The 22,738-nt window shown below is 42.9% G+C and overlaps 1 protein-coding gene and 1 long non-coding RNA gene across 2 annotated transcripts in view; one reads left to right on the top strand and one right to left on the bottom strand.

Moving 5' to 3' along the window:
- The window catches only part of ntn4 (netrin 4), a 22,333-nt gene extending 5,683 nt beyond the window's left edge, over positions 1-16,650 (top strand). Inside the window, exons 3-10 of the mRNA XM_067490355.1 lie at positions 2,437-2,715; positions 6,694-6,820; positions 6,980-7,165; positions 12,339-12,552; positions 13,039-13,127; positions 13,469-13,537; positions 14,439-14,612; positions 15,396-16,650. Coding sequence (XP_067346456.1) covers positions 2,437-2,715; positions 6,694-6,820; positions 6,980-7,165; positions 12,339-12,552; positions 13,039-13,127; positions 13,469-13,537; positions 14,439-14,612; positions 15,396-15,535 — 1,278 coding nt within the window. The 3' untranslated portion in view covers positions 15,536-16,650. The remainder of the gene's footprint in view (positions 1-2,436; positions 2,716-6,693; positions 6,821-6,979; positions 7,166-12,338; positions 12,553-13,038; positions 13,128-13,468; positions 13,538-14,438; positions 14,613-15,395) is intronic.
- On the bottom strand, positions 2,733-22,714 carry LOC137106701 (uncharacterized). The gene is made up of 4 exons (XR_010911992.1): positions 22,536-22,714; positions 18,338-18,494; positions 5,642-5,720; positions 2,733-5,307 (listed from the first exon to the last, which is right to left on the bottom strand). It is a non-coding gene; the product is annotated as an uncharacterized lncRNA (long non-coding RNA).
- Positions 22,715-22,738: the final 24 nt, after the last annotated feature.

The raw sequence follows: 22,738 nt of genomic DNA, 5'->3' as shown, positions 1-22,738 counted from the left end.
CCTTCAGACAAACACATACAGTCTGCTTTCCGTCTGTCTGCTGGGAAGGAAATGCCGTTGCTTTGATAGATGTTGGTACTGTTGGCTAGACACCCATCCCCCCTCTCTGTTTCCCTCTCCGTCTTTCTCCTTCCATCAATGCCCATTGTGCGTGTTTACCAGATTACAGTCCACAGTGCTTTGATGGAATTAGGCCTGTTAAAGCCAGACTTACTTTATTTTTCAGCCTGAAACAGGAAGAAAGTTTGTGAGTTGTGGAGTGGAAACATGTCCCGCAGTAAACTCAGGGCCTCTTGATGGATTCTTCTATAAAACTGTTGTTTCCAACGTCCATAATGATACTAATGATTATATCCTTTATGAATTAGTCTTGGGCATAAATAAAATTTCTGATTTTACAATTCTGCGCTTATAACATGACACCCAGCTCAATTATGGTTAAAAAGCCCCTCTATAAGTTGCTTAACAAATGTTTTAGCTAAACCTGTGTAAAACCAGCAGAATGTTGCTTTAAACCAACACTGGGGTCACTGATTCTCATTTGTTCTCAAAAGGTCTGTATTTTTAAAGAAGCATGATCAGTCAGTTTAAAGTAGTTTTCACATGACTGCATCCCTGACAAGCACAGCTCATGAAATGCTTCATGTAATAGAAAGTGAAGAGAATAAGAAAAAGACGTGTGCAATAATCCTTTAAAAATGTTTGAACTAAAAATGTCACTATTAATTAATTTAATTTAAGTTTCTGTCATTTTTTTCCCCTACAAAAGATGGGGACTCCTACTCAAATCTGGATTGTACACACAGGAATGAAGACACAGGTGTCATCAGCATATTTGCAAACACTAACATTTTGTTTCCACATTCCAAGGAAATTTATGTTAATGAGGCCTCATGTAGAGTTTTTGTTGTGTGTGTGTGTGTGTGTCCACTACGCTGAAACATTGTTTTTAGTGTGTGTTTGTGCACATGCCATTGTGGTTGTGTGCATGTGTGTATGTTGGTGTTGCTGTGGTGTCGCTGGGCTGTCGCAGTCCTTTTGTTTGCCCATGAGTTATGTGAAGCTGCATCCCTGTCCCCGTCTTTGTCTGGCCCTGGTCTCTGGGCTCTCCCGCAGGGCAGCGCCCCTCGTCCTATTTGTCGTGTTCTCTTAATTGCAAACCACAATGTTGTGACCCCATGACCTTTTCCAACAAAACAGCGAAATTAATAGCGCTCCTTCCATCACACTCCGGTCCAGTCATCCAATCAATGAGGGAGCAGTATGGGTCTTTGCTTGCATCTCGACCCAAACTCACTCACACAAACACACACACCACTCACCCAATGATATCAGTGACAACTAGCCAGAGAAAACAACACACAGTTTGGTAAAGAGACACACTGCAAACACACAGTTTTCTTTCACAGTGAGAGTTGGGGCAGACACCAACTTTTTCACCCGGACAACAGCAGCAGTATTGGTTGCTAGTGGCAGCCGTTGCCACGGTGATGGAGGGCCATAAAGGGATCTTCAATTTGAAGGATGTCCAGGAACTAGACAGGAGTGAGAAGGACTGGGTGCACTAATTTAAGGTCACCCAGCACCCTCGTGGTCATGCGAGAATGTCGTCCGTATCCTCAGAGGGTAGATGGTCACAGTTTAGTACGCAAATCATAATTACGCAAAGCCCCGGTAACATGAATGCTGCGGTGACATGAACAGTATCAGTGAACCTGATTCTGACACTGAATACACCCATTAATCCCCTAAATCGTGATATAGACAGAGCAGAGTGTCTCACTGGCTTTACTCGTAATTAAAGTTATAAAACAAAAAGACGGAGAAAAGCAGTGAAAAAGCAGAATTAGGCACGTATGAATACATTTTTCTATGGGGAATACAACAAGGCTTCAACAACAATCCCCAATAACACTTTCAAAATTCTTATTTAAAAAAGAAAGACTGTCAATCCTGATGATTCATTTCAGGACTAATCAGACATATATTTAAATGGGTTAGCTGTTCAAAATTAAGTCCTTTCCTAATTTCTTAAAATCCTGCAGCCATACGTTTCGTTTTTAGTATCAGTCCTTTTATTGTGTCAGATACAGTTAAATGAATATTTGCTGTAAATAAATCAGTATAATATCAGACAGTACTTTGTGTAGACAGATCTTGATATTAAAGGACCTGGATCACGACTGAGGCGACAAAAGCTTGGCTGGGACTTCCATTCTAATAGACATGCATCCGAAGCCACTGATGCACGTCTGGTTGTTGGCAGATTCCTTCAGCCGTGTGATATTGAAAAGAGCCTTGTTCCCTTATTTCAAATTAGCCATGTCCCGTGAACACAACAAGCCCTATAAAAATGTGAGTGTGTATTTACTAGAAGAAATAAATTACATTTATGTTTCTGATCTGTTATTCACGCGATCTCTTTTGAACCGACAGGTGATCTACCGAACCCTCCCAAAGTGGGAGTCCCTGGATCCCTTCGGACTGGAGGGCCAGCAGCAGCTGAGGGTGACCAACATCCGAATTCGGCTGCTGAAGCACCAGTCGTGTCCCTGCCAGGCCAAAGACCTTGCGTCCGCACACGAAGCTCGTCCGACGCGACACTTTGCCATCTACGACCTGGTAGTGAAGGGGAGCTGCTTCTGTAACGGACATGCTGAGCAGTGTGTTCCCGCACCGGGATACCAGCCCATCAGAGACCGGACCAACCATGTGGTAAGAGAGAAAGGAGTTCACTTCACTTCACTTTAAAAAACATTTTAGTTTATGGATTTTTTCCCATATTACTATATTGTTAAAGGCTGAGTTTTTCATCTCTGTCTTAAAACAATTGTCGTTTGTAAGTGGTAAGGGACAATCCACAGTCCTGTCTCTAAGTAGAGATGCCTTCACTGTCTGAAGACAATACAAAACTTAAATCTTACAAATCTCTTCTTCTTCTTTTCCTTTGGGCTGTTCCCTTTCAGGTGTCACCACAGCGAATCATGTGCCTCCATCTAACTCTATCCTCTGCATCCTCTTCTCTCACACCAACTAACTTCATGTCCTCTCTCACTACATCCATAAATCTCCTCTTTGCTCTTCCTGTAGACCTGGCAGCTCCAACTTCAGCATCCTTCTACAAAAATATTCATACTTTCTCCTCTGAACATGTCCAAACCACCTCAATCTGGCCTCTTTCTTTCGGAGACTTAATCTCTGAAACATCTACCATGAGCTGTCCCTCTGATGCCTTCAGGGGTCGCCACACGTGGTTGTGGCTAAAGGTTAAAATCTTAAGCCGGATGCCCGTGCTGGCCGTAACCCTCCCATTTTATCCGGGCTCCTGACCGGACCAAGGTCGCCCCTTGATGACTGGGCAGGGCCATGCCTGGTGGGGTGGGAATCGAACCTTCTGCATCACAACCCAATGCTCTACCACTGGGCCACCAGTAGCAGTTCTTACAAATACACTTGTTTGAAGCCTTGATGCTGTAATACTATATACTATTGACATTTCTTTCCATTCTTTACTTGTTATAAGGAAATCCAGATGTTAGGGCTTGATACTTACAGATTAAATGGCTTGTTCAGTTTGTGTTGGCAGTTTAATAACGGGTGTGTGTGTGTGTGTTTGTGTGTGTTGATAAAGGTGCAAACAGACATGCTATTGCTGGAGATCAAGCAAAAGTGTGTCAGACCCGGGGCTCCTATCACGTTCATCTCTAAAAACAGGCCGAACCCTGGACAGTGAAAGCGAGAGTTTCCTTTACACCAATAAACACATAATGGATTTTTGAAGCTGATAGTGATTTAAATACATAGAATTTGGAAGAATCAGAAAATATATTTGCCAAATGTTTACTTAAGAATTACAACAAAGATATGCAGTGAGATGGTAGTTTTCCCAAATAAATGTGTCCTTGTTGTCTGTAACTGGTTGTGAAGTACCTCAAACAGACTTTGAAGGTTAGTTACTGAATAGACGGTTTTAAGATGCCATCATCTCTTTCTGTTATAAACATAAATGGAATTCGACCTGCCACAAACATTTCAGACAGAAAGTTAAAGAAACTGTACTCAGAGCTCCCGCTGATGATTTGTTAAAGGCTCGTTTTGTACCTCGTACAGTATGTGGGGTTTTTGTTCGTAATGAAGGACGCGGCTTCTCAAATCTTGAAATCCCACTGTTTTCATGCCAAGAAATTCCAAGTAGCTCTTTTGAGTGTTCATCAGGATTTCCTTCTTTTGAGGGAGGAAAAGCCTTTGAAACCACGTTCAAACCACAGGACTAAAACTAAGGACTGAAAAAAGAAAAACATTTCAAAGCCTAGTAATGTGGAATTTCACTGTGACTGTACCCAGGACTCACGGCGTTACCTCAGGCCGTCGGAGCCTCTTTCTGCGATGTGTCGGTAAACACACTGACGTTACATAAATGCCTTTTCCTACACATATCACTGCACATATCAGCAGTTTGTTTTGCGTGTCTGTTTCGACCCAGAGCCGCCGTTTCTAGCAAAACCCAAACAAGAAACACAAGATGGGAGATGAGAACAGAGATTAGTGATCACTCAGGGAAGGGCGTGTGTGTGTGTGTGTGTGTGTGTGAGGTTATGCACACAGTGGATGATTATTCCACTCATAAACATACTGTACTGTGTGTGTTGTGTGGTCTTTCTGCTCCACATGGCAGCTTTGTATTGTTTTGTCTGCTCTGAGTGTGTATACGTGTGCACTAATCAGCGGTGAAAGTGGTCGAGTCCTCGCTGCCCAAACACACTGAGCTGGGATGAAGGGGCCGGTTTGTTTGTTGTCCCGGACAGCCACATGGGGTTTTATGGTTCAGGGTGATTACACTGTCTGTTAGCCACAAAGCCAGCGCGCACACACACACACACACACACACACACACACACACACACACACACAATGGCATCCAGGAGCAGTCAATGAAGCGTTTGCAGCAATGGGTTAAAGCACAACGTGGCATTTTGTGTTCAATGCACATTTTTTTTCACCTTTCTTTACTTTTCTTTTGTCTTAAACAGGAACTACACAGATTTCTAAAGGTCAAATTACTACTCACAGTCTGTAGGAATCCAGACAGGAGCTCCGGGGGCTGGTTGTTTCTGGCTGGTACTGGAATCGGTTTGTAACACCAACCAGTGTCCAATGGCAACAATATTATCTTTCAGCCCAAGGATTATCAGGGAGACAGTCAAACAATTTTTATTACATAAAATACTTATTGTTGCCAGATGCTCCCGCGTTGAGTTTCTGGACAGCCCCATGTGTTTGCAAACCTGACTCACTACCTTTCTTGTGCTGCTGAGAAAACAACACAGATAGTGGCGGTTGTGACCGGGCTTTCTTCGCGCTCTTACTGATTGTAATTTGATAGTGAGCTGCACCAGGCTGGCAGAGCGTAGCAGCTGGTAGAGGAGCATAGTGGAGCAGTGAGATAAAAAAGGCAGATTAAATGAAACTGATTCCACGTGTTATGCTTGCACTAGCAAGCATGATTATGATTTACTATTTACAAAAGTATGAAAACTGGCTATGGGAAGAATTGCATTTGCTTCTGCTGCAATTTCAGTCTGTATCCACTATGCTTCTCTTTTCACCAGTGTTCTCAGCATGATGGCGTAGTTATACTCACAGAGCTGCTAGTATGACTGTAGAATTCTGGTCTTGTTTATTGGTTTGTAATCTGTGAAGCAGGCAACAAGGACATCCACCTATCAGAGGAAAAAACACAAGCAAAGTTAGAGTAAGACTCCTCACTGGAGACACAGAGATAAAAAAAACTGCTGATCTGAAGTTTTCAGATTTGACAAATCTAGTTACGATATAATAGTCATCGTTAATATGGTCAAAACAAAGTGCAAAGAATTAACAGACTGTTGAAATGTTAATTGTCCTGTATTACGACAAGTAAATTTCTTAAATGGGCTAAAATTGCAGCTGTCTGGACTTTAGCCAGATGCTGCTACTGGTCTTTTCCTTTCTTCTCTTCGGCCCCGTCTCTTTCCTGTCCACTCCGTCGTTTTAATTCCTGCTGGACGACATGTTTGTGTCATCAGGACTCTGAGACTGTCTCCTGTTAACCTGGAACTCTCATTTATGCAACTAGCGTCATTGTTAATGTGATTAAAATGATGTGTCATGTCTATGTGTGTGCGTTTGTGTGTGTGTGTATATAATTGTGTGTCCTTCATTACAGTTGCACAGTGTAATGTCCAACTGCCCCCCCCTCTAAATCATTATCCAACATGCATGGCATTCCAGCCCAAAGGAATGACAAGGAGATTGTTATTGTTTTCTCTGTGCTGCATACTTGCACTCTTCTCACAAACACACACACACACACACACACACACATACAAGCAAAAGCTTTTCAGATTTGAGGCCTGTTCTTGTTTGAATCAATGAAGCCAAACAATCAGTGTCCATTCACTAATGTCACACTCGGGAGTTTGACAGAGACGAGAAGGAGATTAAACAAGAGGAAGTAAACTTCAGAGGGAACGGAGAGGAAGAGGACCACAGAGACTCCAGTCCTCACCTCCAAGCTTGTCCTCACATGGGAAACCTTCCTCTCCATCACACTGAGCTCTTTGTTCCTCCCATCCTTCCAGCTCTGCCCTTGTCTATGGTTTAGCCTGTTGCTAATGAGCTCCCTCCCTCTCTCTGTCTCCGTCTCTCCGTCAGGTCCATGGGAAGTGTGTCTGCAGACACAACACTGCAGGTGAGCGCTGCGAGCGCTGCGCGCCTCTCTACAACGACCGGCCCTGGCAGCCTGCTGACGGACTGACGGGGGCTCCACACGAATGTCGGAGTGAGTTTCATGTTTTTCCAGTTTTTAAACGATTGTGTCCATGTTGTGTAGATAATGTCCATCATTTACTTTTGTACAGTATAAGATTAGGTTATTAATTTGTCATTTCACATGTACAGTCCATAATTAAATTCCATGACTTCCTCCATCTCTCACTAGAGTGTAAGTGTAACAGTCACGCTCAGAGCTGCCGTTTTGATTGGACGGCGTGGCGTGATACTGGCCAGCGCAGCGGAGGAGTGTGCATCTGTCTGCACAACACCGAAGGACGTCAGTGTCAGAAATGCAAAGCCGGCTTCTACAGAGACCCCCAGCGGCCACACACGGCCCCCGACTCGTGCAAACGTAAGACACACACCACATCTCACCAGTCACGTTCCTCATTACAGAGGCAGAGTGATGGTAAAGATTTCTAAGAACTAAATATATGTTTATCTTTCTAATAAAGCAAACAAGAAAAGCAGAACAAACATACGGCCTTAGAGTTGTAGTTTTAATTTTAAGAAACTTGTATATTATTTATTTTTTTCAGTTAGTGGTGTAATTTAGTAGAATTTTGTTGTGTTTGGTCTTTTTTTTATATTTTTTGGGACTCGTCTGTACATTAGGAATTCTAAGTGGTTTGAACAAGCACCAAAGGAAAACGCCCACAAACACAACGTGCAGCAGCTGTAGCAAACAGTCACGTGGTGTTTAGCCACCGAAACATGTTGGATGGATGTGACCACAACACAGCAGAGGACTTTCCCCTCAAGAGACCTGAGTTCAAGTCCAGTATGAAACTACTTCCTGTTCCTTTCATGTCCCAAGTCGACATGTTACTACACCTGTGCATGTTTATGGAGTGTCTTAGCCATAGGCGGACTGGGGGTAGCAGGAGGGGAACCCCCCTTTCTTCTGCCCACCCAAACTCCTGCTCAAAGTGTAGCACAAGACTTTCCCATGCACTGTTGTTCTGTGCTGACTTCAGCGTGCACTTGGATTTTTGTCTTTGTGCCTAAACCCAACCAAACCGCTGTGTTTGCACAGCTGTAATCCATAATTTTTGACTTGTTAGGCTGAGAAATAGTGTCCATCACCAGTTTGTCTCCCGCCCTGCTGGAAAGTCTAACTCCATATAACGTTATCCAAAAAAGGACTTGCAGTGTATGACACTAATATTTAGCTAAAATGATGTAGGTTAGCACTCGTCCGTGTAGTTACATAAGAAGAGTTTAGGAATTTCACTGTTTAAGTGTCAAAACTGACACTTTGAAACCGACAACCACGACATGTAGAACACACTGTAAAAATACCATAAAGTGTAATTAATCACGCCAGCGTTGATGTAATGTTGCCGCCATGAATCATGGCGTTAACCTCATACATGCTGCACTGGCACAGTGCTGGCTTTCTCAAGGAATGTTGAGGAAGGAGATCACAAGCCAGGGCGTGCTGGATGACGCTGATGGGCACCTGGCTCTGTGCGCACCAGCCGTGCAGCACATCACAGTTAATCATCAGATGGCTGCATTCCTGCGTCTTTACTCGAATCTCGACACACAATCACTGCTTGTCCATCGCGAGTTGTTTTGCCATTTTTCACACGTGACTCAGATCTGATGCAGTTTCAGAGTGATGGTTGGTAGTAACTGTAAGTGTGTGTGTGTTGAGCTGCGCTCTGGTGATGAACATTCTCCATCTGTGTGTGTGTGTGTGTGTTTAAGTACACATCTCACTGAGTCCACAACAACCGTCAAACTGCACCAGACCATTCACTTACAAAGGGAAATATGTTGACTCTTCACTGAGAGATTTTGTTGTTGTTCTTTTTCATGAATCAAAGTTTCCATTATAATTCATGCACAAACATTTTTAGAACCCCTAACCCAGCCCAGCTGGTCGGCCCACTCAGCTCGCACCGTTCTGAATGACTACCACCGTCTGGGGCCGCGTTGACGTCGCATGGCGCTTGTTGGTCTTCGGCTCATTGTATTGTGGGAACGCGGCCTCAACAATTTTCCTTCCTGCCTCCCGGAAAAAAACCCTGATTGGCCACACCTGGTGCATTCCAGTGTAGAAAGGATTGAATTTGAGCCTTAAATAAATCTGTGTAAGTTTTTATGAATACATAATTTTTAATTCCTTATCATTTAATTACCAGGTGTATTTGTGTTTTTTTTTGTTATTATGTAGAAGCTGCATAGAGGTACATTGTTCCTACACAGGATGGATGACACCTGTTGCAGCTGCTGCTGCTGTTTTTTATCGTTGTTATTTCATATCAGAATACATGCAGTTGCAAATTTGGCATAAAAGTTAAGCAAACATTATTTGTGATTGTCATAGCTACTTCTATGCCTTTATTTATTTAAACACACTGGTTACTTAAAGACTGTTTGGTTTGTTTTCTGAGCATCACAGACCGTTTTTGGACCATTTTTAGGATCCAAGGTTGCAGGTTCGCGTCTCCGACCGACGTTGGCCTTCCTGTGTGGAGCCTGCTCCCACAGTCCAAAGACATTCATGTTGCTTTAAGTGGTGAATCTAAATTGCTTGTAGGCGTGAATGCGAGAGTGAATGGTTGTCTCTGTATGTCTTATGACAGCTGCGATAGGCTCCAGCCCCCTCTGACCCTGAACACTATAAGCAATTACAGATAATGGATGATTCAGTATCTTATAGTTGATGAACTCAGCAAACCTCGGCTTATTTGCAGCAGCAGCAGCAAAGGTATAAAAGTGTGGTTTAAATTTCCTTGATTGGGTCGTGTGTTGTTGCACCTGAAACCTTAGCGGTGAGCTAACTAAGTAGGCTGAAGGGCTAACGAGCCACACTGACCGCTGATCGATAGAAAAAAGGAGCGACGGCGTGTTTAGAGAGCGCCCGAGACCACGCTACAGGTTATGAAATGCGCGCTGCAGCCGCTCGCTGACAGTGGAGGAATTTCCCTTTGTCGTGAGGAACATTTTTTTCATTCCAGGCTCCGAGGGGCCTGAGAAAGATAACACTCTTTTCAAGCTCATACACACCAAAACACTTAAGCAAGGGGGAAAGTTACAGTGTGTGGGTGAGGGGAGTTGTTCAGGCAGGTGTCCTGTCATGTCCCAGCACACGCTCATAAAGATTTCATTGTCAGAGCTCCCGCAGCTGACAGCTTAGATACGCGCATACACACCGTAGACGAGTCTCTGGGTGGTGACCCTTTCAAAGAAGCTCATAAATTCTCATGTCGATATGCAAACACACACTTAGCAAACACATCATCACACGTGTTTGGGTTTTACATGGAACTGAACTGATGCTGCAGGGTCGGTTAATTGTTAACCTGCAGGTGCTGCTTTGCTAAACAACAGTGGAGCTTGGACACTGGGATCGTCTCTGTCATTACAAATCTCCTTTGTTGTTCAGTATTTGTTAAGCTGCATGTGTCCGTGCCCACATCTACAAAGTTTATAAATGTGATGGGTTAATGATTTTATTGATATTGTGCAGTTTGTGCAGTCATGTGATAACGTTTATCTTATCTGGGTTGTGCCTGTGTGGTGATCCATCTGATGAACTCATGTCTGGAGCTCAGAGAACTTGATGAAACCTTGTCCCTACAGGGCAAAGACACATTTGTGCTGCAGCTGCAATGTCAGGAGACAAATGGAGGAAATGTGTCATTCCTGCCACTTGTGATGTTTACTGCGCTGTTTGTTAAAGTTTTGCCTGTTGAGTAAAGTCATGGGAGCCTCCACTAATCCTTTACACACACCGCCAACCTACCGATGGAAGAACAGAAGATAAGATAAGAACGAACTTTATTGATTCCCAGGGGGAAATTTGCAGAAATGCAAGGAACACAGTGAGGAATTGGTAGCCCTGCACCCTGTTACTGCTGCCCCCCCCCCCCCACCTGCAAATACTGCAAAAGTGCCCCAAAGTTTCCACCCCAAATGAGGCAAATGCAATAATTTCATGAGAAGGACTATGTGAGGGGCTCTGCAGAACGTGCAGGAGAGTAAAGTGGCATATTGCAGCTTTAATCATTTAACCTTCATTAAATTGGTCACCAACATTTTCAAGAGCACCAATTTCTCACCTTTGAGAAGCTCCATGGAACTTTTGCTTGTTAAACACTCAGCAAAGGCAAAGTGCCCAGAAATAAAATGCTTAAAAACACTAAATAAGACTCAACTAAGAAATGATTTCATTTCTGCACTAGTGCTCCAATGGGAAGAAACTGAGAAAATAAGTAGCAGCAGACATGTTTGTTGCATTGTTTTATCTCCATAAACAAGCTTTTTAAACGGAGGAGTCCCTAAGGTAACGTAAAACGTTGCATTCACGATGCTGTGTCAACATGAGGAGCTCACGTAACAGGGTTAAACCATCAGAACAGCTGCTAAATGGACCTTGTGCGGCTACTGAGGCTTGTTTCAGCCAAAGAGGCGTCTGCCAAATGACTAAATGTCAATACAAATGAGTTTTTAAGAGTGCGATTTGTGCCCAGGGTTGTTTAATTCAATCGGACTTTTAATTAATTAGTCAACCACAGCATTAATAATAAACAAAAGATGGAGACAGGTCTGTGGACGGACAGTCCCCCACTCATTTACTGCCAGTCTGACTTAAAGGTTCATTAAACAACAGTGTAATGGCTTTAGACTACACCCCCTTTACGCCTGGCCCTCCTCTTTTGCCTCGCTTTCACCGCGTCTCTGGGCGTCTCCGCCCTCCCCGTCTGCCCCCCTGAGATAGAGCCAGATTTATGGTGGAGGCCTTACACCCTTCCTCCTCCTGCAGGGCTTCAGGTCTCAGTGTGCACAAAGACAGCAGATGCTACTTTTCCTAGATGGTTAGTGGATGGACGGGTGCTTGTTGTGTACAGTCTGGGTGTGTGTGTCTGTGTTTGCGTTGGTGTATTGTTTAAAGTACACACTTATCAGCACACAATTGGAGGGGACATGAGGGAGAAAGCAGTGATAAGGAAAAAGAGACGTATTATAAGCTCCTGAGACAATAACACAAAAACAAATAGAAACACTGACGTACTGCTCATAAATTATAATCTGCAGTCAATGTAGAAAAGACCTTTGGACTCGATGCACAACTTTCCTACTTTAGATACATTTACTTATCAGTTTCTACATTTATTAAAATTCGTATTTCATTTTGTACAGTCATGGTTCCCAGACGATGTATCCTTCTGACTTTGAACAGAAAAGGAGCAAATAAATACTTTGAGCCCTGTTTTCTGCACTGATGAAAGCAGCGGAAAAGATGCAAAAACGTATCAGACAATCTTATGAAAAGTCCGGGTTCGAGTTCTTCAAATGAGATGGCTGACAGATGATGATGCTACATAGAAACCTATCACCAAATTCATCCTGAGGGGATTTTGCATGTCTGAACCAAACAATTTATCCAATATTTCTTCAAACCTGAAGCTCTGTAGCTGCCTCTTTCTTTCTTTACCGAACTGTCTCTGTAACGTAAAGAAAGTTACGAAGTCTCAAATCAAAATTCATTTTACCTTTTTTTTCCTCTCTAGCATGTGACTGCCACCCCCTGGGCTCCATGCCCTTCCACTTGGCTGACGGCTCACCTTGTGACCCCTCCAATGGAAACTGCATCTGCAAACCTGGTGTGGGTGGAACCCATTGCGACAGGTGCATGGTGGGATACTGGGGCTTCCATGAATACGGCTGCCGTCCATGTGACTGCGCGGGAGATTGCGATCCGTTTACTGGGGAATGTATGTTCGGGTGAGTAAATAATAATCAGAATTCTTGGGAGCATGCGGGTTTGAATCCATCTTTTCCCTCATATATCCTGTTTACTTGACACATGCGCAAATGCTAAAAAATACCTTTGAAAAATTCTTTCACTAAGTTAGTGACCTGCCATGGCTGAATAAATGTAACCTATTCACTGTGGCAAAACAATTTATCCAATATTTCATCATTATTTACATTCATTCTGCTTGTACGAGGTAGGGACACTGTGTTAATAAATTACGTTTTTATTTATATAGGCAGACAGTTTTTTTATTCAGTGTATACACGTTTGTATTCTATCTTAAGATGGATTATATTCTACATTTGAAATACGTTTGAACTGTATTTGTTTGCTTTTAAAGTGTGTTGTTCTTGTGAAATGTGTGTGCTAATCTCCATAATCAGCAGTAAAATCACTTGCATTGATCGGATGTGTCTAAATAAATAAAGTTGATTTGAATTGAATCTGTGCAGCTCTGACCTGTACAACTTAGAGGGCAACTCCAGTGAGCCGGTCAGGATCTTCAGGACAGATGAGCTCTTCTCTGCCCTCCACTACTCAGGTGAGATTGTGTGTGTGTGCGTGTGTGTGCGTTCATGTTCTTCCAAAGTCCAGTGACCAACAAAACCTTGATGGTTAAATAATGAATATCTTGATAGATTTCTTGGGAACATGGAACAAATATGGACGTGTGTGTGTGTGTGTGTGTGAGTGTGTGTGTTTTTGATGTGCAAAGTTTCTAACTGGCGTTTTCATAGGCACATTCCTCACTGGACACACACACACACACACACACACACTGTTATTGCATTCTTAGGCTGCAACGCAGGATCTGAGACCACACACACACACCCAGAGCATCAGTTATGCTACAAATATTAAATCTGTGTTTGTCCCCTGCAGAGAAGTGTGAGTGCAAAGATCAAGCTTTGGCCAGCAGTAAACTCTTCTGTACAATGAACTATGCATACGGTGAGTTCTCCTCCACACACACACACACACACACACACTGCACCAGATCGGTTGCTACATTACACAGTAACAATAAATTTCATTCCAAACAAACGTGTGCAAAACCCAGATTACAAAAAATGAACCTGGCCTGACAAAGCAGATCCCACATAACACAGAGGAGGAGGTAGTAGGCATTAGACATTACACGCCGAGTCTGCTGTACAGTCGTGTTAGCAGCTTATATATATCACATATGTAGATACACTCAGTATCTGTCTGTTGTTTTTCCGTTCTGGTAACTCACATCAGGAAAAGCTTTGCTGTGGTGAAGCTTGGGCAAACTGACACGCAGCTTTTCATGCATCCATCCATTATCTGTCTGACAGCCTATTCAGCTGTCATTGGGTGAGAGGCGGGGTCCACCCTGAATGAGGGTTGAGCGGTTACCTCTGCCATCTCACAGCTAGAAGGTTCCCAGTTTGAATCCTGGCTGCATCCTTTCTGTGAGGACTTTCGTTTCGGTTTCCTCCCACAGTCCAAAGACGTGCAACTTAGGCTAATTGGCTCTAAGTTTCCCGTAGGTGTTAATGTGAGTGTGACTGGTCTGTCTCTGTGTATCTTTCTGTGTTGGCCCTGTCACAGGGTGGAGACCGACAGCTGGGATAGACTCCAGCCCCCCAAAGACCCTGAACAGGATAAGTGGTTACAGAGAATGGATGGATGTGAAAATCTAATTTTGCAAGTTTATCTTTACTGTTTGTACAAAATATCAGGAAAATCCATCCAATAATTGTTGGGCTATGTCAGTCCAGACCAAAAGCAGAGAACTAACTGACCTCATCAGCTGCTGTGGCTTTTGAATTTGAATATTAATCAAATTGAAAAAAGAGCCTCATTACATCCTGTCTCTCTGCCTTAGTCCTGAAGGTCAAGGTGCTGTCAGCCCATGACAAAGGCTCCCACGCCGAGGTGGAGGTCAAAGTTCAGAAGGTGCTGAGTCAGAACACCAAGTTGAAGATACAGCGAGGTCAAGTTATCCTTTACCCCGAGTCATGGACCACACGGGGCTGCACCTGCCCCATCCTCAACCCAGGTCAGACACATGCTCACACACCGAAGTGTGATCAGCTCTCTCTCTATATCCCTGGACTGAGCAACTCTACCGTTTGAACAAAAGATATTTTTGATGAAGAATTTATGTGATATTGTTGTTTTTGCAGTAAATGTTGGAGTGAAATCCGATTATATCGAGGTCATTTTATACAGATAGCCTCGTAATACTCGGATCTACCGTAGAGTGTGATGTGCTGCTTTGTTTTTCCTTATTGTCAGTAAACCCCACAGAAATATTATAACCAACAACAGCTAATTAAACTTGTGTTAATAAAAGTATTATATTATATATATATATTACTGCCGCGTTATTGTAGATTCACTCCAACAGTGTCATGACTGACCGGTATTGTGTGAGTGTAGGGCCTAAAAGGGTCTAGTAATATTTTAAAAATAGAAAACAATGAGTTGTGGGGATCGAAACTAATTTTTTCCTCTAGTGTCTCACAACTTTCCCAAGTCCAACTTTTAACTGTCCCCAAATGAAAAACTACGGTCCCAAATAAAGTCCTTTTTTTCCTTTAGATTATTGCTGTTGTCGTCTGGAGGTTTTTTGGCTTTCGGCTTTTCCCACGTTTCACATGTCTATGTTGTGTGTTGGTTTTTCATGACATTAAACAGCCAATATGCTTGAGACTAAGTGCTCATATACTTTAAAAATGACTTTTCTACCTAACAAGATGAAACATTTTTCCTACTTAAAAACTTGATTCATTATTTACAACGGCATTTGTCCTCACGCTTGTTTTGACCCCTTTCTCAGGGGGGGAGTACCTGGTGGCTGGACACATGGACCGTAAGCAGGGCCGCCTCCTGGTCAACATGAAGAGCTTTGTCAAACCTTGGAAAACCAGCTTGGGGCGCAAAGTCCTTACACTACTGAGGAAAGACTGCAACTGGTAGACGGACAGTTAAAAGACCGGAGGACACACAGACCCACCATCAGGAGACACTGTTTTTAACAAAGAAACACTGTGGGTTTGTGCTTTCTGGCCCCAGATGTGGATAATTTAATTGCACAGGATTTTGGGGGCCTGGACAGATGTTTGAAGCTCCTCCATGTCTTTGCTGTTGTCCAGTGAAAACAAAGCTAGTGGTGGGATTCACACCGGAAACAATTTTAAAACATATCGGTCCCGCATCTGAGCACACATCTCATTCTTACATTCATATGTAGGATTCAGACAAAACAAAACCTTTGCTGTTGCTGCTACAGCTGAAGAAACACAGGAATTCAGCCGAGAGCTGTATGCTTATAGCGGCCGAATGCCCCACGGACCCACCGATGCGCGTTCAAACATAAAAAACTGAAATCCTTCCTCTCTGCAGCACTTTAGCCTGAGACGGACTGAGAGAAAATGGACACACAAATAGCAAAGCAAGTAAACACTCACAGACCCATAATCCCTCACGTGGACTGTGGACAGAGGAGGTGCGTTGCCTGCATGGTTCATTACAGTAGACACACACACGCTCACAGAGGCAGCGGCGTGCATTTCTGTGTGTGTGTGTGAGTGTGTGAGTGTGTGTGTGTGTGTGTTGCTGACATGATGTGTACAATACCCAGAGTGACAAGCCATACAAGCCACTACAGGTGGTTAAATCTTAGCCAGTCCAGGTGTGTCTGTGTTGAAATCAAAATGAATGGGTTTTACTCTGAACATGAATGTATTTGTGTGTGTGTGTGTGTGTGTGTGTGTGTGTGTGTGTGTGAGAGAGAGATAAAGCGGTTGGATGCCATATTACGAGCACAGTCCAGATTCAGTCCAGCTCTTAAGAGGTTTTGGGGGGTTTGTATGTAATACTTGCAATAACAACCGTACCAATCTTTATGAAACGTTATGTACAATGATTGATCGTGTAACACTCTGAAGCCAGAAAACTCCTTTAATTCCTTCTTTTGTGCTCTTGTACAGTATTATTTGTATATATCTATATAAATATTGTTTATCCTTCTGCCTCAGTTTCACTTTTTATCCTTGTTTGGTGAAATTAAAGGACAATTCCCATTTATCACAGCTTGGGTTTTCTTTTCAGAGGAGGGGCTGTCATTAATTTCCATCACTCATAATGACAGCAGGTTTACTGAAGAAATAAGCTATTTGCCCAAACCTGATGGGTGATGGTCCATCATAATGGAACAGCTTTGAAAATCCCTGCCCACTAAAGCAGTGTACACTGAGCTGATATTCACAGGCTGTCGCCTCCTAATTGCAAGCAGCAATTGTAAACGTGTAGTGTTACTTCCAAGGCCAAGGAGCACATCGTGTAGCACATCACTAATAATGGCTTATTTTGTTTAGGGGTCACAGGTTCAATTCCGTGTGGTATTTCCTCATTGCGTGGAAGTCGCACTGCAGCCAAGTGTTTGAATGTTTTATATGTTTTTCAGTTTGACTTGGTGTATTGCTCAATATGAGCAGATGGCAGTTGTGCAGTTGTTCCAGGTTTCATAGCAGTTTGCCACTAATAGGAATATTCACCAGTGCAGAACAAGATCTACTTCCTGTGTTTACTTTTGTGTTCCCGCCCCAAGTATTTTAACCAATGACCGTACAAGACTACGACTAGTACAGTCACACATCTACTACTCGTGACTTGTAGGGATATAAATCCTGGCTCACCTCAATTTTTCTACATGTGAATGGAAACTGAACCAAGGGGTAAAATGGATCAAGCTGATCAACAAACTGGTCCACGGATTTGCACCATAGCAAATGTAGACAGCTCTGAATATGACCTAAATTTCAAGCTGTTTAATAAAGATGTCACACCACAGACCTCAGCAGTAACTAGTCAATATTCGAAGACAGGCCTTAAAATGAATGGTCACGGGTTGGGCAATAAAATGAGCTATAAAAAGCCCTGATGATCCTGTCGGCAGCCTCTTTGTCTGCAGCCAGGTCCCTTTTTAGCAGTTTGCTTGTCATTACGGGTAAACGTGTTGTGGTCCTCCACAGCTCGACAGGCGCCATAGCAATTTAGCTAATGCTTTTTTATCCGGACATTACTGCTATGAAATCAGACAAGGCAAGAAGGTCCATCCAGTCATCCAGGGTGTAAACAGGTCGTCAAACTGGAATTACACCTTGGTTTGTTTCCAACCTCTATGATTGTCTGGATGCTTGAGGTCCTTGTCCTGTTGCACGCGTTTTTACTGACGCGCTGTTGTGTTTCTAGAGCTCCGCAAGTTACTTAGCAACTACAGTCTTATTATTACTGGTTCACAAGATGACTAAGACTATAAAAATGAGACCAAACTTACGATAAAGCTTTCCTTTAATAGCTCGCAGCCATCTTTCCCTGTCATTGAAACTGTGTTGCAGCTTTCCCCAGACAGATTCAACAACACTTTCTTACTCTGCAGGCCTTGAAATACTTCACATAAATTAGACAAAAATATCCTTATCACCCTGCTTTCTTTCTCTCTCACTCTCACACACACACACACACCCCTCCTGCTCCTTGCTGTGTGTCCCTTCACATCAAGTCATCCATCACTCTGGCTCCCAAAACACTCTCCCCTACATTCACACAGCACCACAGAATGTAGCCCATAACAGAGAGGCCGGGGCCAGCGCACACATTGTGTTTGGGTTTGGGCCTCCTCTCTCGCTTGCTGTGACGTGGTTGGCAGAGAGGTGCAGACACATTCCTGGCACGTCGAGCAGCGCTCTGCGGCAGGCCAGAACGAAGGTCACTCACCTGTCTGCTGGGCTCGCCTCGCCAACCAGAGGTGAGCGGGAGTGGACGTTTTCTCACAGCTGAGGCCGGATACCCTCCTGTACCCACGTTTCCTCATTCGTGGCCCGTTTGCAGAGTTATGGCGAAGGGGTCACAGCCCCTCCTCATTTCTGCCGTCCTGTTTCCAAGCAGCAGGGGACGGGGTGAACGAGTGCATCCAGAAAAAGAAATAAAATGCATTTACTCAAGGGCTGTACTCAAGTCTTTATGTAATACTTGTACACATTTATGTCAGAGGGAAAGACTTAACCTTTTACACCATGACATGTATCTTATTATTTAAAAAATCTGCGTCTAATTGGGGTTTGTTGTCATATCGTAGCTGTTCACATCAAATATTGTGCACATTTCAACCAAGTTTCCTCAAAATAAGCAAGAACATAACACAAAACGGGCAGTCAACATTACAGTCAACCAAATTCCACACACAAAATTATTATGAGTTTGCCCTCCCAAGATCAACAGGAATGTTTTTACTTAGAAATTTTGTAATCACTTTTTTCTATAGCAACACGCTTAAAGCTGCAGTATGAAACTCTTTATTTTCAAATACTTGTTCAGTACAAAAGAGCTCTAGAGCTGGTCCTGATGTGTGAAACAGACTCCCTAAACAGCAATTTCAGCAGTGCAGAGTCACTGTATTCACCCTTCATCTTTTCTGTTATTCTAAAACAAACAGAGCAGGGACAGGTTTGGCTTTGTGTACTGGAGCAGAGCATATAGAGGTAATTTCTCATGCACTACACTTTTGAGCCACTTAACTTGAATATTTGTAGTGTACTTTATTCTCTATTGAATTTTCAAGACATTTGGATTTGGTAGATTATAATTTATTATTATGGGTGAAGATACGATTTTTGCATCTCTGTGGGTACAATCATCCATTCAACCAAAAGTTAAATATTTATCTACTTTTCCAGCTAAACAATCTACAATTGTCATAAATAATGATCATCCAATCATATACACCTATTTAAAAACGTGTTACATCTGTACAATGTACTTTTATTACTTTTGCTGATACTATTTTTATACGTTTAATTAACTAACATTTGAAGTTCAGCAGTTTTACTTGTAAGTATTCCTACACTGCCTGGTAGAGGCTTCTTCCACCACTGTATTTTCTAGTTAAATGAACCTCCACATTATTCAGTGAATAAACTAATGGATCAGTTTCCACAGTCTAAATGTTGCAAAGTGTAACATTATATCAGTCAGAAAGGACATGTTTACTTAAAGGTCATTCAGCTGAAAATACTTTGTTTAAGAATGACTTTAAATGCAGGACTCTTGTTGGTAAGAGATTTTTTACACTGTTAGATAAGTGCTGCATCTGAGTACTTCTTGCAGCACGGCAGAGTGCAGACCCTTAGGATGGCTGGGGATGGAGGGGTTACGTGGTGGGAACTGGCCTTGAAGCTAAGACCCAACAGGGAGCCACAGACACATGCACTGCTGCAGCTGAACCATGGACCTCCTCTCTCTCTCTCTTACTGTCTCTGTCTACCTTGCTCTCTCACTCATTGTCCCCACACTGACTGGCCATTCTCAGTCTGTGATGGAGATGTCCTGTGGGGGGTTGCCCGGTGTGGGAAACTAGTTGATGAATGAGTATTTGGCATTCTTGCACAGATGCATAGTTTTCTCCAGTGTGTGTGTGTGTGTGTGTGGGTGTGTTATCGTAGAAATGGTGGATGCATGCATGTGCATGAATATGAATGTGCGCCTGCCTGTACGAACACAATGCTTCGCTTGTGTTGCTATAGAATGGAGTTATGGCCTTTGTCCTGTCAGCATTCTTGTGTTGCTATTGGCCCCGGAGCACATGGCAACTCCTGCAGACACAGGGACAATAACCCCCCCCCCCCCCCCCCGACACCTTCCCCTCCTCTCGCTGGGAGTCACAATGCCCCTGTTCGTCAGCACCCAGCACCCTGAGACAGAAGCTAAAGGGTGACACACATCCACCGGCACCCAGAGATCCAGGATGAGAACGATAAGCCACCACTTATTGTCTAATAAATGCCTGTATTATTATTTAAAAAAATCAATTACTAATGCTTTGTAGATTTAGTATAAGGCTTTTTAGTAACTTTAACCTTAGGTCTTACTAATCCAGAGGTCTTACTACTAGAGACCTACTATGGCAATAACTTACACATAGTTTTGACCAGCTGCGTATCTGAAAAGCCATTAAACAGTGCTAATATAGAGAGAACAGTACAGTCAAGTGTTGATCGGGTTTCCCTTATGATTTTCTGATAAAATATAGGTGTCCTATAGGCAGGAGGAGAAAGGAGTTTTATAAAACATCCAAAGCCGTGTCAAATAAAGATCAGCTTTGCAGGCAAAACACAGTATAACTCATATAAGTGTAGGAGCATGAGTGCTGGCAGTAACAGTTTGTGCAGTGTGACCTGTTTTATTTTGGTTGTGCATAAATTCCACTGTAACCACTAGATTATTTTATTACTAGTACAAGTTGAAGTTTGAGTTTACGCTGCTGCAGCCAGCTCTTGAACAAGGCAGAGTAAGGTTGTTTTTCTTTGCAGCACGATCAGAGGAAGCATGTGCTGGATCAGTGAGTCATGCGTTTGGTTTTATCCCGGTTGCGATTCACTCGCCGTATAGAAAAAATGAGAGGACTCTTTCACTGGGGTCCTTCATCTGCAAATATCCGCGCTCCTTGGTTTTACCTAATTGCACACGAAAGCACACACATGCAGACATGCACCAGGAATGTTTCTACCTAAAGAGCCTCAGAGCAAGCCAGAACAGGGAGGGTGATGTTGACATAGCAGAGCGATTGAAACGCTACTGCTGATTATTATACAGCCAACAAGGACCTGATGTCACTGAGTCATTATGATCAGACAAACATGTCAATGTGACAACAGACGGACAGTTTGGGAGGAAAAAGAGGGTCTGCTGACAGATTAAAGCCAGTGTTATTATCGTTTCAGTTTTCATTTTTAGTATTTTTTTCCACATATATTTATAGGTTAATTTTGCCCTTTGTGTTTTTGCAGACAGGGTTTGTTTCGACTTACTTCCATTTTTTTGGTAGAAATTAAATTTTAATCCATAAGAATATTTACATGTCGTTAATAAATTTAGTTTGAGTTTAAAGACGAAATCATATTTTTGAGGTGTATTTACAGTTGCATTTCAGTTTCAGAGCACGCAGCCTAAAATCTCCAGCGGAGACATTAGAAGCGACGTGTTTGTTTACAGGCTGCAAAGCATTTCCCCTGTTTCAGCAGCACCTGTGTTTTCACCCACCACAGAACCAACATCGTATCCAGCTGCGTTAACACCACCATGAAACCACTGGGAGGACTTCCCTTCACTGCCTTCATCAAACATGTTCCATTGATTACAAGTTACAAAGCTGCATGTTTTTGTTTTTTTTTTTGTCTTCTATCCTTGTGAGGTCTGCAGCTACATTGGTAGCTGAGGTAAATTATTTTACTGTACCGTTCATCTTTTTATTCAGATGCTTCTGCTGTAGTGTACTGATTGAACGGGATTGCAGCCTCTAGTCCTATTTTTGAATCTGTTCAGTCATGCCAAGCATAACCACAGAATTTATTCCAAACACTTTTGCTGCTCTGAACATAATCTGACCCAGCAGATATAAACTGTTTGGACCAGACTATTTTTTTTGTGTGATCGTATTCCTGCCAAGAGTAAAATGTGTCACGTTTCTGCACAGTGAATATGATCTGCAGACAGAACTTGTTCAGCTGATTAGTTACAGAGACTGGAAACAGGGAGAAACAGCAAGACTGGTTCTGTCCAGTGGAAATGAAAATAAAATTCCTGATACCTTCATTTGCACATTGAGACTTTTTTTACATTTTAAATTTAAATTTGTTTTGTTTGTGCAAACACTAAAGAGTAAAAGTGAAAGGATGAGGTTTTACAGGCGTTGCATGCTGGAGCATTTTGTCACTGCAGGTTAATTATTTCTTTTCAAACTGACTTACAGTAAGTTTCTCTCCCTCCTACAGTGGTGATGCACTGATGCCACCAAGTCTCCATAAGCAGGAATCCATGAAATCAGGCAGGGACATGTACTACACTGTCAGCGTCATTGTGTAACTGCACTTAATAGCCAGAATTGTGGCTCACTTGTAAAAACATTGCTGCAAAGTACCTTCTGCGTAGGTGGATCACTGAATGGGTTCACTGGGCACAGACCCAGGGAGGTCCTACAGGGGTCACGTTGCCCGTTTTCTTTATTCCCCACAATATATCTGAAACCTAACAACCAAAATAAGAAGTTAATACCAATCGTGGTAAGATCCACTGTGGTAACACATCTTCAAAGAGACCTAAAGTGTCAACAAAAAGCTCTCA

Source organism: Channa argus, chromosome 21 (genome assembly GCF_033026475.1).
Source record: "Channa argus isolate prfri chromosome 21, Channa argus male v1.0, whole genome shotgun sequence".
Taxonomy (NCBI): domain Eukaryota; kingdom Metazoa; phylum Chordata; class Actinopteri; order Anabantiformes; family Channidae; genus Channa; species Channa argus.
The sequence above is the reverse complement of the archived record's forward strand: the minus strand, read 5'-3'. Positions and strand labels throughout refer to the sequence as shown.